Here is a 16,685-nt window from a genome sequence, read left to right as displayed (position 1 = left end):
GAACAGACAACACAGAGTTACACATGGAGTAAACAATTAACAAGTCAATAACACAGTAGAAAAAAAGGGGGAGTCTATATACAATGTGTGCAAAAGGCATGAGGTAGGTGAATAATTAAAATTTTGCAGATTAACACTGGAGTGATAAATGATCAGATGGTCATGTACAGGTAGAGATATTGGTGTGCAAAAGAGCAGAAAAGTAAATAAATAAAACAGTATGGGGATGAGGTAGGTGAAAATGGGTGGGCTATTTACCAATAGACTATGTACAGCTGCAGCGATCGGTTAGCTGCTCAGATAGCTGATGTTTGAAGTTGGTGAGGGAGATAAAAGTCTCCAACTTCAGCGATTTTTGCAATTCGTTCCAGTCACAGGCAGCAGAGTACTGGAACGAAAGGCGGCCGAATGAGGTGTTGGCTTTAGGGATGATCAGTGAGATACACCTGCTGGAGCGCGTGCTACGGATGGGTGTTGCCATCGTGACCAGTGAACTGAGATAAGGTGGAGCTTTACCTAGCATGGACTTGTAGATGACCTGGAGCCAGTGGGTCTGGCGACGAATATGTAGCGAGGGCCAGCCGACTAGAGCATACAAGTCGCAGTGGTGGGTGGTATAAGGTGCTTTAGTGACAAAACGGATGGCACTGTGATAGACTGCATCCAGTTTGCTGAGTAGAGTGTTGGAAGCCATTTTGTAGATGACATCGCCGAAGTCGAGGATCGGTAGGATAGTCAGTTTTACTAGGGTAAGCTTGGCGGCGTGAGTGAAGGAGGCTTTGTTGCGGAATAGAAAGCCGACTCTTGATTTGATTTTCGATTGGAGATGTTTGATATGAGTCTGGAAGGAGAGTTTGCAGTCTAGCCAGACACCTAGGTACTTATAGATGTCCACATATTCAAGGTCGGAACCATCCAGGGTGGTGATGCTAGTCGGGCATGCGGGTGCAGGCAGCGATCGGTTGAAAAGCATACATTTGGTTTTACTAGCGTTTAAGAGCAGTTGGAGGCCACGGAAGGAGTGTTGTATGGCATTGAAGCTCGTTTGGAGGTTAGATAGCACAGTGTCCAATGACGGGCCGAAAGTATATAGAATGGTGTCGTCTGCGTAGAGGTGGATCAAAGAATCGCCCGCAGCAAGAGCAACATCATTGATATATACAGAGAAAAGAGTCGGCCCGAGAATTGAACCCTGTGGCACCCCCATAGAGACTGCCAGAGGCCCGGACAACATGCCCTCTGATTTGACACACTGAACTCTGTCTGCAAAGTAATTGGTGAACCAGGCAAGGCAGTCATCCGAAAAACCGAGGCTACTGAGTCTGCCGATAAGAATATGGTGATTGACAGAGTCGAAGGCCTTGGCAAGGTCGATGAAGACGGCTGCACAGTACTGTCTTTTATCGATGGCGGTTATGATATCGTTTAGTACCTTGAGTGTGGCTGAGGTGCACCCGTGACCGGCTCGGAAACCAGATTGCACAGCGGAGAAGGTACGGTGGGATTCGAGATGGTCAGTGACCTGTTTGTTGACTTTGCTTTCGAAGACCTTAGATAGGCAGGGCAGGATGGATATAGGTCTGTAACAGTTTGGGTCCAGGGTGTCTCCCCCTTTGAAGAGGGGGATGACTGCGGCAGCTTTCCAATCCTTAGGGATCTCGGACGATATGAAAGAGAGGTTGAACAGGCTGGTAATAGGGGTTGCGACAATGGCGGCGGATAGTTTCAGAAATAGAGGGTCCAGATTCTCAAGCCCAGCTGATTTGTACGGGTCCAGGTTTTGGAGCTCTTTCAGAACATCTGCTATCTGGATTTGGGTAAAGGAGAACCTGGAGAGGCTTGGGCAAGGAGCTGCGGGGGGGCGGAGCTGTTGGCCGAGGTTGGAGATGGCCAGCCGTTGAGAAATGCTTATTGAAGTTTTCGATAATCATGGATTTATCGGTGGTGACCGTGTTACCTAGCCTCAGTGCAGTGGGCAGCTGGGAGGAGGTGCTCTTGTTCTCCATGGACTTCACAGTGTCCCAGAACTTTTTGGAGTTGGAGCTACAGGATGCAAACTTCTGCCTGAAGAAGCTGGCCTTAGCTTTCCTGACTGACTGCGTGTATTGGTTCCTGACTTCCCTGAACAGTTGCATATCAAGGGGACTATTCGATGCTATTGCAGTCCGCCACAGGGTGTTTTTGTGCTGGTCGAGGGCAGTCAGGTCTGGAGTGAACCAAGGGCTGTATCTGTTCTTGGTTCTGCATTTTTTGAATGGAGCATGCTTATCTAAAATGGAGAGGAAGTTACTTTTAAAGAATGACCAGGCATCCTCAACTGACGGGATGAGGTCAATGCCCTTCCAGGATACCCGGGCCAGGTCGATTAGGAAGGCCTGCTCACAGAAGTGTTTTAGGGAGCGTTTGACAGTGATGAGGGGTGGTCGTTTGACTGCGGCTCCGTAGCGGATACAGGCAATGAGGCAGTGATCGCTGAGATCCTGGTTGAAGACAGCGGAGGTGTATTTGGAGGGCCAGTTGGTCAGGATGACGTCTATGAGGGTGCCCTTGTTTACAGAGTTAGGGTTGTACCTGGTGGGTTCCTTGATGATTTGTGTGAGATTGAGGGCATCTAGATTAGATTGTAGGACTGCCGGGGTGTTAAGCATATCCCAGTTTAGGTCACCTAACAGAACAAACTCTGAAGCTAGATGGGGGGCGATCAATTCACAAATGGTGTCCAGGGCACAGCTGGGAGCTGAGGGGGGTCGGTAGCAGGCGGCAACAGTGAGAGACTTATTTCTGGAGAGAGTAATTTTCAAAATTAGTAGTTCGAACTGTTTGGGTATGGACCTGGAAAGTATGACATTACTTTGCAGGCTATCTCTGTAGTAGACTGCAACTCCTCCCACTTTGGCAGTTCTATCTTGACGGAAGATGTTATAGTTGGGTATGGAAATCTCTGAATTTTTGCTGGCCTTCCTGAGCCAGGATTCAGACACAGCAAGGACATCAGGGTTAGCAGAGTGTGCTAAAGCAGTGAGTAAAACAAACTTAGGGAGGAGGCTTCTGATGTTGACATGCATGAAACCAAGGCTTTTTCGATCACAGAAGTCAACAAATGAGGGTGCCTGGGGACATGCAGGGCCTGGGTTTACCTCCACATCACCCGCGGAACAGAGAAGGAGTAGTATGAGGGTGCGGCTAAAGGCTATCAAAACTGGTCGCCTAGAGCGTTGAGGACAGAGAATAAGAGGAGCAGGTTTCTGGGAATAGTAGAATATATTCAGGGCATAATGCGCAGACAGGGGTATGGTGGGGTGCGGGTACAGCGGAGGTAAGCCCAGGCCCCGGGTGATGATGAGAGAGGTTGTATCTCTGGACATGCTGGTTGTAATGGGTGAGGTCACCGCATGTGTGGGAGGTGGGACAAAGGAGTTATCAGGGGTATGAAGAGTGGAACTAGGGGTCCATTGTGAACTAAAACAATGATAACTAACCTGAACAACAGTATACAAGGCATATTGACATTTGAGAGAGACATACAGCGAGGCATACAGTAATCACAGGTGTTGAATTGGGAAAGCTAGCTAAAACAGTAGGTTAGACAACAACAGCTAATCAGCTGGCACGACAACAGCAGGTAAAATGGCGTTGACTAGGCAACGGGGCCAACAGATAAAACAAACAAGCAGAATGGAGTACCGTGATTAATGGACAGTCCAGCGTGCATCAGCTATGTGGCCAAGAGATCAGTGTCCAGGGGGCAGCGGTGGATGGGGCAGGGAAGCTGGACTGGCGAGTGTTATCCAGGTTAAAAAAACTAACAATGACTAAATAGCTTGTAGCTAGTTAGCTGGTTAGCTTCTGGAGGTTCTTGAGTGTGTTCTAAAAAATTTAAAATAATAGCGATTCCGTATCACATTGGGTGAGACAGGTTTCCGGAAGGTATAAACAAATTAAAAATCAAAAAGAGATTAAATATGGGTGTTTGGGACGCGGCGATGCAGACGGTTAGCAGGCCTGTGCTAGCAAGCTAACAGTTCGTAGATAGCTAGATAGCTAGTTGTGAAGATCCAGCTGAAAAATGTTCCATTTGCGGTGGGAATCCGGGGAAGAATCCAGGGATGAAAAAATAAATAGGTCCGTTATGCTCTGGTTAGAGTCGCGTTGTTCACACTGGCGAGAGCTTTCCGGGCTGAAGGTTAGCTGATGACCGGTTAGCTGAAGACCGCTAGCATGGCTAGTGGTTAGCTGGCTAGCTTCAGTTGAGCTTCAGTTGAGAGGTTCCGGTTCCGAAGTAAATATAAATATAAATACTTTAGGAAAAATAGCTACATTGGGTGAGGCGGGTTGCAGGAGAGTATTTGGAAGCTTAGGTTTAGCAAAAAGTTTTTAAAGAGATATGCAAAGAAAAATATGTAAAAAACGAAAAAGATATATACAGGGGACACGACACGACAGGACTTACTGCTACGCCATCTTGGAATCAGCTTGTATGTGAGGGAGTGTTTGTGTGTGGAGTCAGTATAAACGTACGTGCATATTATGTGTGAGTGAGTAGGTGATGGATTAAGTGTGTAGGGTCCTGCGAATGTGCATAGAGACAGTGATATTTTTTAAATAAAAGGTCAATAAAGTTCAAAGGTTAACTCAGTCCGCGTAGTCATTTTGACAGCTACTTATGAGTTGTATTGCTTGGGGATAGAAGCTGTTCAAGAGCCTGTTGGTGCCAGACTTGATGCACCGTTACTGCTTGCCATGCGGAAGCAGAGAGAATAGTCTATGGCTTGAGTGGTTGTAGTCTATAAAACGTCTTAAGGCTAGGGACACTATTTTCACGTCCGAATGAAAAGTGTGCCCAAAGTAAACTGCCTGCTACACAGGCCCAGAAGCTAGAATATGCATAGTATTAGTAGATTTGGATAGAAAACACTGAAGTTTCTAAAACTGTTTGAATGATGTCTGTGAGTATAACAACACTTATTTGTCAGGCAAAACCCCGAGGACAAACCATCCAGGATTTTCTTTTTTGAGGTCAGTCTCTTTTCAATGGGTTTTCAATGGGAATCTAGAATTCTAAGGCAGTTGCTTGCAGTTCCTATTGCTTCCATTGGATGTCAAACGTCTTTAGAAATTGGTTGATGAGAAATTTGAGAAATGAAGAAGTAAGCCCTGTTCAGAACGAGGGTCGAGTCTCCCAAGTGGTCATTCTCTCTTTCTCCCCTTACCCATCTGTCTATCGCCTCCTTTGAATTCCATGCTGTCACAGTTACCAGCCCTTTCAAGCTTAACATCCTTATCATTTATCGCCCTCCAGGTTCCCTCGGAGAGTTCATCAATGAGCTTGATGCCTTGATAAGCTCCTTTCCTGAGGACGGCTCACCTCTCACAGTTCTGGGCGACTTTAACCTCCCCACGTCTACCTTTGACTCATTCCTCTCTGCCTCCTTCTTTCCACTCCTCTCCTCTTTTGACCTCACCCTCTCACCTTCCCCCCCCTACTCACAAGGCAGGCAATACGCTCGACCTCATCTTTACTAGATGCTGTTCTTCCACTAACCTCATTGCAACTCCCCTCCAAGTCTCCGACCACTACCTTGTATCCTTTTCCCTCTCGCTCTCATCCAACACTTCCCACACTGCCCCTACTGGATGGTATCGCGCCGTCCCAACCTTCGCTCTCTCTCCCCGCTACTCTCTCCTCTTCCATCCTATCATCTCTTCCCTCTGCTCAAACCTTCTCCAACCTATCTCCTGATTCTGCCTCCTCAACCCTCCTCTCCTCCCTTTCTGCATCCTTTGACTCTCTATGTCCCCTATCCTCCAGGCCGGCTCGGTCCGCCCCTCCCGCTCCGTGGCTCGACGACTCATTGTGAGCTCACAGAACAGGGCTCCGGGCAGCCGAGCGGAAATGGAGGAAAACTCGCCTCCCTGCGGACCTGGCATCCTTTCACTCCCTCCTCTCTACATTTTCCTCTTCTGTCTCTGCTGCTAAAGCCACTTTCTACCACTCTAAATTCCAAGCATCTGCCTCTAACCCTAGGAAGCTATTTGCCACCTTCTCCTCCCTCCTGAATCCTCCTCCCCCTCCCCCCTCCTCCCTCTCTGCAGATGACTTCGTCAACCATTTTGAAAAGAAGGTCGACGACATCCGATCCTCGTTTGCTAAGTCAAACGACACCGCTGGTTCTGCTCACACTGCCCTACCCTGTGCTCTGACCTCTTTCTCCCTCTCTCTCCAGATGAAATCTCGCGTCTTGTGACGGCCGGCCGCCCAACAACCTGCCCGCTTGACCCTATCCCTTCCTCTCTTCTCCAGACCATTTCCGGAGACCTTCTCCCTTACCTCACCTCGCTCATCAACTCATCCCTGACCGCTAGCTACGTCCCTTCCGTCTTCAAGAGAGCGAGAGTTGCACCCTTCTGAAAAAACCTACACTCGATCCCTCCGATGTCAACAACTACAGACCAGTATCCCTTCTTTCTTTTCTCTCCAAAACTCTTGAACGTGCCGTCCTTGGCCAGCTCTCCCGCTATCTCTCTCAGAATGACCTTCTTGATCCAAATCAGTCAGGTTTCAAGACTAGTCATTCAACTGAGACTGCTCTTCTCTGTATCACGGAGGCGCTCCGCACTGCTAAAGCTAACTCTCTCTCCTCTGCTCTCATCCTTCTAGACCTATCGGCTGCCTTCGATACTGTGAACCATCAGATCCTCCTCTCCACCCTCTCCGAGTTCGGCATCTCCGGCGCGGCCCACGCTTGGATTGCGTCCTACCTGACAGGTCGCTCCTACCAGGTGGCGTGGCGAGAATCCGTCTCCTCACCACGTGCTCTCACCACTGGTGTCCCCCAGGGCTCTGTTCTAGGCCCTCTCCTATTCTCGCTATACACCAAGTCACTTGGCTCTGTCATAACCTCACATGGTCTCTCCTATCATTGCTATGCAGACGACACACAATTAATCTTCTCCTTTCCCCTTCTGATGACCAGGTGGCGAATCGCATCTCTGCATGTCTGGCAGACATATCAGTGTGGATGACGGATCACCACCTCAAGCTGAACCTCGGCAAGACGGAGCTGCTCTTCCTCCCGGGGAAGGACTGCCCGTTCCATGATCTCGCCATCACGGTTGACAACTCCATTGTGTCCTCCTCCCAGAGCGCTAAGAACCTTGGCGTGATCCTGGACAACACCCTGTCGTTCTCAACTAACATCAAGGCGGTGGCCCGTTCCTGTAGGTTCATGCTCTACAACATCCGCAGAGTACGACCCTGCCTCACACAGGAAGCGGCGCAGGTCCTAATCCAGGCACTTGTCATCTCCCGTCTGGATTACTGCAACTCGCTGTTGGCTGGGCTCCCTGCCTGTGCCATTAAACCCCTACAACTCATCCAGAACGCCGCAGCCCGTCTGGTGTTCAACCTTCCCAAGTTCTCTCACGTCACCCCGCTCCTCCGCTCTCTCCACTGGCTTCCAGTTGAAGCTCGCATCCGCTACAAGACCATGGTGCTTGCCTACGGAGCTGTGAGGGGAACGGCACCTCAGTACCTCCAGGCTCTGATCAGGCCCTACACCCAAACAAGGGCACTACGTTCATCCACCTCTGGCCTGCTCGCCTCCCTACCACTGAGGAAGTACAGTTCCCGCTCAGCCCAGTCAAAACTGTTCGCTGCTCTGGCCCCCCAATGGTGGAACAAACTCCCTCACGACGCCAGGACAGCGGAGTCAATCACCACCTTCCGGAGACACCTGAAACCCCACCTCTTTAAGGAATACCTAGGATAGGATAAAGTAATCCTTCTCACCCCCCTTAAAAGATTTAGATGCACTATTGTAAAGTGGCTGTTCCACTGGATGTCATAAGGTGAATGCACCAATTTGTAAGTCGCTCTGGATAAGAGCGTCTGCTAAATGACTTAAATGTAATGTAAATGTAAGTGTACTGTTGTGGTTGAGGCGCGTGACCTGAAAGCTCGCTCCAATTTGTTTTCCTCCGGTATTGAACACAGTTTATTCCGTCTTAAATTGTATAGATTATTTACGTTTGAAAATACCTAAAGTTGGATTAGGAAAGTTGTTTGAAATGTTTGGATCAAGTTTACAGGTAACTAACTGTATAACATTTTGATGATTCGACTGTCCATGCCAAACTTTTTTAACCTCCTGAGGGTAAAAGGCGCTGTCGCGTCTTCTTCATGACAGTGTGCGTGTGTTTGGAACATTTGAAGTATTTAGTGATTTGGACTAACTTGAAGCTTGACCTGCTCCACTGCAGCCCTGTTGATGTGGATGGGGGCGTGCTTGCGATCAGCTCCTTGGTCTTACTGATGTTGAAGGAGAGGTTGTTGTTCTGGCAACACACTGCCAGGTCACTGACCTCCTCACTGTAGGCTGACTCATCATCATCGGTGATCAGGCCTCCTATGACCATCATGTGGTTGTCAAACTTGATGATGGTGTTGGAGTATTGTGTGGCCACGCAGTCGTGGGTGAACAGGGAGTACAGGAGGGGACTAAGCACACACCCCTGTGGGGCCCATGTGTTGCCTACCCTCACCACCTGGGGTTGGCCCGTCAGGAAGTCCAGGATCCAATTGCAGAGGGAGGTGCACAGACCTAGAGTCCTAAACTTGTTGACGAGCTGTAGTCAATGAACAGCATTCTCACATAGGTATTCCTTTTATCTAGGTGGGTGAGGGCAGTGTGGAGAGCAATTGAGATTACGTCATCTATGGATCTGTTGGGGCGGTGCTGAGAGTGGGTCTAGGGTGCTGGGAGGATGGAGTGCATAACCAGCCTCTTAAAGCGCTTCGTGATTACAGAAGTGAGTGCTACAGGGCGGTAGTCATTGTGGCATGAAGCCTTAGAGTAGCTAGCTAACAGTAGGCTTCAACTTGCAATGAAAATGACTTTGTCAAAATTAGAAACGCATAATATCTGAAATGTAGCTTGACTCTTAGCCGTTTACATGGATGATTGCCTCATGGCCATTGTTGGCCTTAGTTTGAAGATGTAATCCGGAGACGGGTATTTTATACAACAGCCTTCTGTGTTCTCTTTTCGACTCCCTCTGCATTTGCAATCAAACATCCACATTTTCTCCATCTCCATTTTCCAGCGGGCATTCTACTGATTTCACTTCATCCATGACAACAACACTATTGTTGATTTCCTCATCGTCTGATTCGTTTTCAAAGTCAAAGCGAGTCAACATGGCACGATCTTTCTCCAGAAAGTACTTGTTTTCTCTTTTCAACTTTTTCCCACGGATCTTTGTCGATAGCGCCTGCTAAATTCATGGCAGCAATGTTGTTGAGAGCAGTAGCAACACTTTTGCAGTTCTCCTTGGCTATATCTTTTTTTTGTAAATGTGGTCGCAAGGATTATCTGAGCAGCTCATGTTTTAGACAGACGCCTGCGACATAGCAAACCAATCAGAACTCATGTCTCGTCATGTCCAGCCCATCCATTATCTCAGCCAATCATGGCTAGTGGGAAGGTTCCTCCGATTGTCTGTGGCTAAACCAACTAGGCTTGTAATGTAACAATTTTATTCATATTTAAGGATGACATACAAGTTTGTTATTAACGGACACGAAAGTTCACATGTTCAAGAAGGCATTTCTGAAAAAAAAACTAATTTTGATGAAAATACATTTTTTATGTTCAAATTCCTCTCCTGTAGTGACGTCTGTCATACCACCAGCTTTCTTAAACGGATCGCAAATTACCCCTGGGCCTTATATGTTTGACCTTCGACCCAGCCCTACAGGTGCCATAGTACACATATCTACACAGCTGGGCCGGTGTGTTCCCAGTGTGTTTAGCTATGTCGTTAGCATGCAGCCAGTAGCATGCAGCTTTAATAGTATGGTGCTGTGGAGGAGGAGTGTGTTGGCCATGGTCCTTTTCAGATGAGGCAGTGATCAGTGCTGACAGTTCATTATGGCTGTGTGGAGGGAGTGGAAGCGTGAGTCTGTGTGTGGGCGGGTGGTGGAGCAGAGGAGGATGGTGGAGAGGAGACTCAGACCTAATGGGAGTGGATGGAAGTACTTCCCTTCTCATCACACATCACTCACATTTACATGCTTACATCTCCAGCAGGCCCCGGAGCCGGGGAACTGCCAGTCAGACAGATGAGGCGGAGTGTGTGTGTCTGAGTGTGTCTGAGTGTGAAGCTGGTGATCGCAGACGCCATTGAGTGTACAGTACATGCATCATCTTGATTAATATACGCACTGTACATTATGAAAAAGCTTGGGTCATGGTGTTCTTCCATCATTATGTTCTTTCTTCAGTGTTAATATAAGCTTGTCATGTTGACGTTTTCGCTCCTCCCTCTGTCCATTATTGATGGTGTTGGCTTCAGTGTGAGTGCTTGTACAGGTGATGTGAAATGATATATTTGAAGTTGAACCAATACAAGTGTGTGTGTGTTTGTCTGTTTGTATACTAATGTGTGTGTATAATGTTGTAGGTGATGTCCCCTCTGTCTGACTCGATCCTGGCTGAGCGGATGGTCAGGGTTCTGGAAGACAAAGTGAGTGTGACAGAGCTGGGAGTGCAGCTGGTCTCTGGCCTCTCTCTGTCCCTCCAGCTCAGCCCAGGGAGCAACAGGGCCATCGTCGCCACGGCTACAACACAGGAAGTCATGCAGAAACTTAAACAGGTAACCACACACACATGACTCAGCAACCTACTGCACCAAACATACAGTATCATACAGTGGGGCAAAAACTTATTTAGTCAGCCACCAATTGTGCAAGTTCTCCCACTTAAAAAGATGTGAGAGGTCTGTAATTTTCATCATAGGTACACTTCAACTATGACAGACAAAATGAGAAAAAAAAATCCAGAAAATCACATTGTAGGATTTTTTATTAATTTATTTGCAAATTATGGTGGAAAATAAGTATTTGGTCTCCTACAAACAAGCAAGATTTCTGGCTCTCACAGACCTGTAATTTCTTCTTTAAGAGGCACCTCTGTCCTCTACTCGTTACCTGTATTAATGGCACCTGTTTGAACATGTTATCAGTATAAAAGACACCTATCCACAACCTCAAACAGTCACACTCCAAACTCCACTATGGCCAAGACCAAAGAGCTGTCAAAGGACACCAGAAACAAAATTGTAGACCTGCACCAGGCTGGGAAGACTGAATCTGCAATAGGTACGCCATGTATCGTGAGATTTTGAGTGAAAACCTCCTTCCATCAGCAAGGGCATTGAAGATGAAATGTGGCTGGGTCTTTCAGCATGACAATGATCCCAAAGAAGCATTTCAAGGTCCTGGAGTGGCCTAGCCAGTCTCCAGATCTCAACCCCATAGAAAATATTTGGAGGGAGTTGAAAGTCCGTGTTGCCCAGCAACAGCCCCAAAACATCACTGCTCTAGAGGAGATCTGCATGGAGGAATGGGCCACAATACCAGCAACAGTGTGTGAAAACCTTGTGAATACTTACAGAAAACGTTTGACCTCTGTCATTGCCAACAAAGGGTATATAACAAAGTATTGAGATACTTTTGTTATTGACCAAATACTTATTTTCCACCATAATTTGCAAATAAATTCATACAAAATCCTACAATGTGATTTTCTGTTTTTTTTGTTCTCATTTTGTCTGTCATAGTTGAAGTGTACCTATGATAAATTACAGGCCTCTCTCATTTTTAAGTAGGACTAAATACTTTTTAGCTTTTTTGCCTTTTTTGACTGTATGTTGACCAATAGATATAAATTGTATAATGGAATTTTCAAAATGTTTACATGAGATATGTGATAAAGGTAAACTGTAACTTTCTCACCTGGAATTGGTAGAGTCACATTGGCTGCCATTTTATCCTTTATAGTGAATATGATCAGATTCTGACATCAAATTATTGATCTTATCTCAATGAAGATGTTTGCTTCTGAAACTAACACATTTTCAGAGGAACAGCTGCAGAGACCTCCTGCTCAGCTGAAATTCTCCTATGCTTTTAAATCTGGCTAATTAAAACATCTCTGTACATCTGTCGGGGTTCTTTCTCTCCCATTACTTCTACACTCACTCTTTCTTTCTTTTTCTCTCTTGATAAAGATGAAAAGATGTGATTCCTGCAGATACCGGTTGCTTGTGTCTAGTAACAGTAACAGTTTACATTGACAGGGAGCATTCTTTCCTTTTAAGCTGCAGTATGTCCCAATGGGAGTTGGTGTTCTAGAGTAGAGATGTGGGAAGAGATTGGCTTTGTTGAAGCGCTACTCAGACAGTGTTGTTTAGTTTACCCTTTTGATGGAAAAACAAGACTGGTAACGCACTGATGTCTGTGTGTGTGCGTGTGTGTGTGTGTTTGTGTGTATGTATGGTTCCTCAGGAATCTCTTATCAGTGCCTGGCTTCAGTTCAGTGACGGCTCCATGACCCCTCTGGACCACTATGACCCCGCCCACTTTGTGCTCACAGCCACCTCATTGGACGAGCAGGTGGTGACAGTACAGCGCAGCACCGAGTGGAAGTGGCCGGTTATCGTGGCAAAGGGTGAAGGTCAAGGGTTACTGGTGCGCGTAGAGATGACATCATCAGAGTTCTGCCGGAAGACGAAGCGACGCATCATCCTGGCTGCCGGGGTAGGAAACATCAGTGTTAGGTTTGGCAGCTCTGAGGAGCTGTACAGCCGCCCCGGAGGCAGAACCCGACCAAACGCACCCTACTATGGAGGCTCCATCTCTGACATTGAGGCTGGAATCATGAATCGGGACGCTACCACGGTTAAGGCCCCCATCCCGGTGAGGCCCAACGGGGACAGGCTATTGGCCGACGGAGGAGTCCCTGGAGAGTTCTCTGAGTTCCCTGCCCAGGCGGAGCTGCCGCGGGGCCGCAGCACAGAGGAGGACCTGTTGTCGTCCCGCCGTGGCCTCACAGACCTGGAGATCGGTATGTATGCCCTGCTGGGGGTCTTCTGCCTGGCCATCCTAGTCTTCCTCATCAATTGCATCTCCTACGCCCTCAAGTACCGCAGCAAGGAGCTGCCCCTGGAGGCCCCTGAGGCAATGCCTCATGCCCACGACTGGGTGTGGCTTGGCCAGGATGAGGGCCTGTGCCTGCAGCAGCAGCAGGACGAGCTGGGCTCAACCCTGGAGGAGGGCAGCCAGCTGCTGAATGGAGGGGCCCTGAAGAGCAGTGCCCAGGGAAGCTGTCCGGGAGGTAGGAATGAGTCACTCAACTCACCCACCACCAAGAGGAAGAGGGTCAAATTCACCACCTTCTCCAACGTCAAGCCCAATAATGGATGCCCAGTTCTGAGCCCACTGGCACTCGGACTGACCAACGACATTAAGTGGGTGTGTCCAGACATCGAGCTCGGGGACTCGCAAGAGCTCCGGAATTACATGGAGAGGTTGAACGAGAACGCTACAAAGAACGTTGTATAGAGACGCTTGTATTTTTAGTGGACAAATGAGTAACTCTAACACACCCGAATGCTTTCAGAGTAAGGAGGGAGTGAGGGGTGCGTTTTATTGAAATTGGTTGGTACTGTACCTCGCTATGACAACAAGATGGAGCGTTCCAGCCATTGTTGTTTCCATTGTTACTATCGGAATGGTCAAGGATCAGAAATGAGGGGAAACTCAAATTGCCATTACACCACATTGGATATGTGGGATTTTTTAAAACTTGAATGACACTTTAATTAGTAGATATATCTTCTCCCTGTCTTTAATTTTAGATAAGCTTATTTAATTTTGTTTTCACGCACAGCTCTCTTTGTTGACTTTTTAAATCATAATTTCCTTATTCTGCTGTGTATTATGTTGTTAAGCAATTACAGTCTATGAGAGAAGTGTTCAAAGCTATTAAAATTGTAAATAAGTTGAGCATAGAGACTGGTTTGGAGTATGAGAGACAATATTTTGTAACATCTTTCTTTAGTCTGTCCTCCTTTTTGCATTTAATTTTGTTCTCCAGAGATCAACATGCATGTTACTAAAGACAAAGCCTGTCTTAGTTCCTGTTGATCCGTCAGAAATAAATTTGTACATACTGTAGAGTCCTCCCTATAAGACACATGCTTCTCTCACACACATCCCTGTCAAAGACATGACATTCATTGAATAGCTGAGCTCTAGGTTGTGTTTTCTTATTATTTTGTAATTTTTTTCTTATCTTTCCTTTTCTCTCTATTATTAGAAGTCAACAGGAGTGTCTCCTACTTGCTGTTTGTGACATTCTTTTTGCAGTTGATATGATTCCTTTGACTGTTTCCAATTTCTAGGCTAAACCTGTAGCCTATATGGAGATTTTTACTCCTCGTGTAATTAGTTCAATTCTGACCTTACCTGTAATTATTGGTGAGCGTAACTGTTGGTGAGCTACATCGTGTTAAATCCCCATTTTGTATCTATTTATTCCACTTTCAGATGGACCATAATCACTCCAGATTATTTCACTTAGACTGAGTCATCGAACCCAAACACACAATATAGTACAGGTCTATTACCAGAACCAATGGTTGGTGCAGATCAGTATAGCATACTAGTATAAGGATGCTAGTACATTAAACTAAACTCTAATGACATGAGCTGCTGAGTTCCAGGTGGAATAGTGATCCGCTCTGTGGCAAAAATCCTGACGAGTCCATCCTCCTCCCTCCTTCCTCCCCGTCAATCAGATCCATAGATGTCCATCCCTTACTGTTTTCAAAATGGCCTCTGGATTTGATTAAAACTAAAAGGTGAAACCTCTCTCTCCTGTTTCTGTTTGATTAATTTGTCTAGACGTTTAATTCATCCCTCTATCTATCTGTCCAGACTCAGTTACCCATCCAACCTATCAATTTCTACAAACCGACTGCTGCTCTAATGAGATTGGCAATTTCGTGTTTGTGCATTTGTGCATCTGCCAGGCAGATAGTAAGCTGGGGAAATAAGTTATTGTGATGTCTGCATCCCTAAAGTACTACTTCAGACATGGCTGAACCGAGAGTTGTCTTACAACACCAGAACTATTTCCATATTTTGATCACATATTAGCCTATGGGGACCAGAGTTTTTCCTGGTCAGGTCATGTGGTTAGGAAAAACTCATTGGCCCCAATGATGAGTATCACAAGTATTTCCACCATTTACTCTAATGCTACTCATAGTGTATGTCACAGTTCCCTCTCCAACTCTAATACATTAAAAAGCATTTTGTACCTTTCCTAGACAATTTGTATCTGTCCCATAGAACACAGGTATGGCTCCTCTTTGTGAATGGGAAAGCTAATTAAGGATTACTAGGATGTGGTTTACTACATGTTAATGTCAAACTTGACAGTATATACAGTACATGCCTTCAAGCTAAATTATTGTACCCATTTAACAACCCAGATGTCAATGATATTCTAATGAAGTACAAGCCCTAGAACCTGTGAAGAGGAGAGCGGGAGGGATGCAATCAGTCCCCATCCAAATTGCTGAACTTTTTATGCATTTGTGTGTTTTTAGATAACACACTGTACCAATACAATCCCCTAAATGATCTTCTGTTGGAAGGGTTGGTTTTAATTTGAAGCGCAGTAGAGAGTTTTTGGAACCTTGTGCTTTTTATTGAAATGAATTGTTTTGATGAGTAAAACATGAGTTGGTAAATCAATTTGAAAGCCTGAATGAATAAGTGGCAGAGTTCATGTGTTTGTGAACTGAGTATGAGAGAGTATGAGTGAGTGAGTGAGGCCTTCTTTACTGTTGTTTGTCCTGTTGTCTCTTTCAGCTGCTCACTGTTCTTTCTCTATTGATCCTGGCCTTAAACAGATTAAACTCGCCCCACTTTCCCACCATATACTTGCTGTGCCTGTGTGTGTGCGCGCATGTACAGTATGCACGGAACTGGATGGCCACCGTTTTGCAAGCTCTGACTCAATTGAGCTATTTTGTGATATTTTGAGATTAAAGTGAAGGGAAAACAGGTCACCTCTTCCCTCCATTCTACTGGCCAATGTACAGTCACTTGATAATAAGATGGATGTAACGGTCGTCGTATGAAGAAGGTGTGGACCAAAGCGTAGCGTGGTAAGTGTTCATGTTTTTTTTTTTTACTGAACACAAAACAAAATAACAAGAGAATGAATGAAAACGAAACAGTCCTGTCAGGTGCAGAAACACAAAACAACTACCCACAACCCATAATGGAAAAACAGGCTGCCTAAGTATGGTTCTCAATCAGAGACAACGACAGACAGCTGTCCCTGATTGAGAACCATACCCGGCCAAAAACAAAGAAATACAAAAATATAGAAAAAAGAACATAGAACGCCCACCCTAGTCACACCCTGGCCTAACCAAAATAGAGAATAAAATGCCTCTCTATGGCCAGGGCGTGACAGTACCCCCCCCAAAGGTGCGGACTCCGGCCGCAAAACCTGACTCTAAAGGGGAGGGTCCAGGTGGGCCTTCTTATGGCAGCGGCTCGGGTGCTGGGCGTGGACCCCGCTCCACCTCAGTCTTGGCCCACTTAGGGGACCCTCGCAGCGGGCCCCGGACTGAAGAACCTCGTAGAGGGCGCCACTGGACTGAGGGGCAGCGATTCTATCGGCTCCGGAGTGAAGGGCGACTCTGGCGGCTCCTGACTGACGGGAGACTCTGGCGGCTCCGGACAGGAGGGAGACTCTGGCGGCTCCGGACAGGAGGGAGACTCTGGCGGCTCCGGACAGGAGGGAGACTGAGAGACAGCCTGG

General features: G+C 46.7%; 1 protein-coding gene across 1 annotated transcript in view; it reads left to right on the top strand.

The window, feature by feature from the left end:
• Positions 1-14,673, top strand: part of si:dkey-112m2.1 (transmembrane protein 132C) — a 149,422-nt gene extending 134,749 nt beyond the window's left edge. The window contains exons 8-9 of the mRNA XM_029651184.2: positions 10,462-10,653; positions 12,347-14,673. Of these exons, the coding sequence (XP_029507044.2) occupies positions 10,462-10,653; positions 12,347-13,402 (1,248 nt within the window). The 3' untranslated portion in view covers positions 13,403-14,673. The remainder of the gene's footprint in view (positions 1-10,461; positions 10,654-12,346) is intronic.
• Positions 14,674-16,685: the final 2,012 nt, after the last annotated feature.

Source organism: Oncorhynchus nerka, linkage group LG4, assembly GCF_034236695.1.
Source record: "Oncorhynchus nerka isolate Pitt River linkage group LG4, Oner_Uvic_2.0, whole genome shotgun sequence".
Classification (NCBI taxonomy): Eukaryota; Metazoa; Chordata; class Actinopteri; order Salmoniformes; family Salmonidae; genus Oncorhynchus; species Oncorhynchus nerka.
The sequence above is the reverse complement of the archived record's forward strand: the minus strand, read 5'-3'. Positions and strand labels throughout refer to the sequence as shown.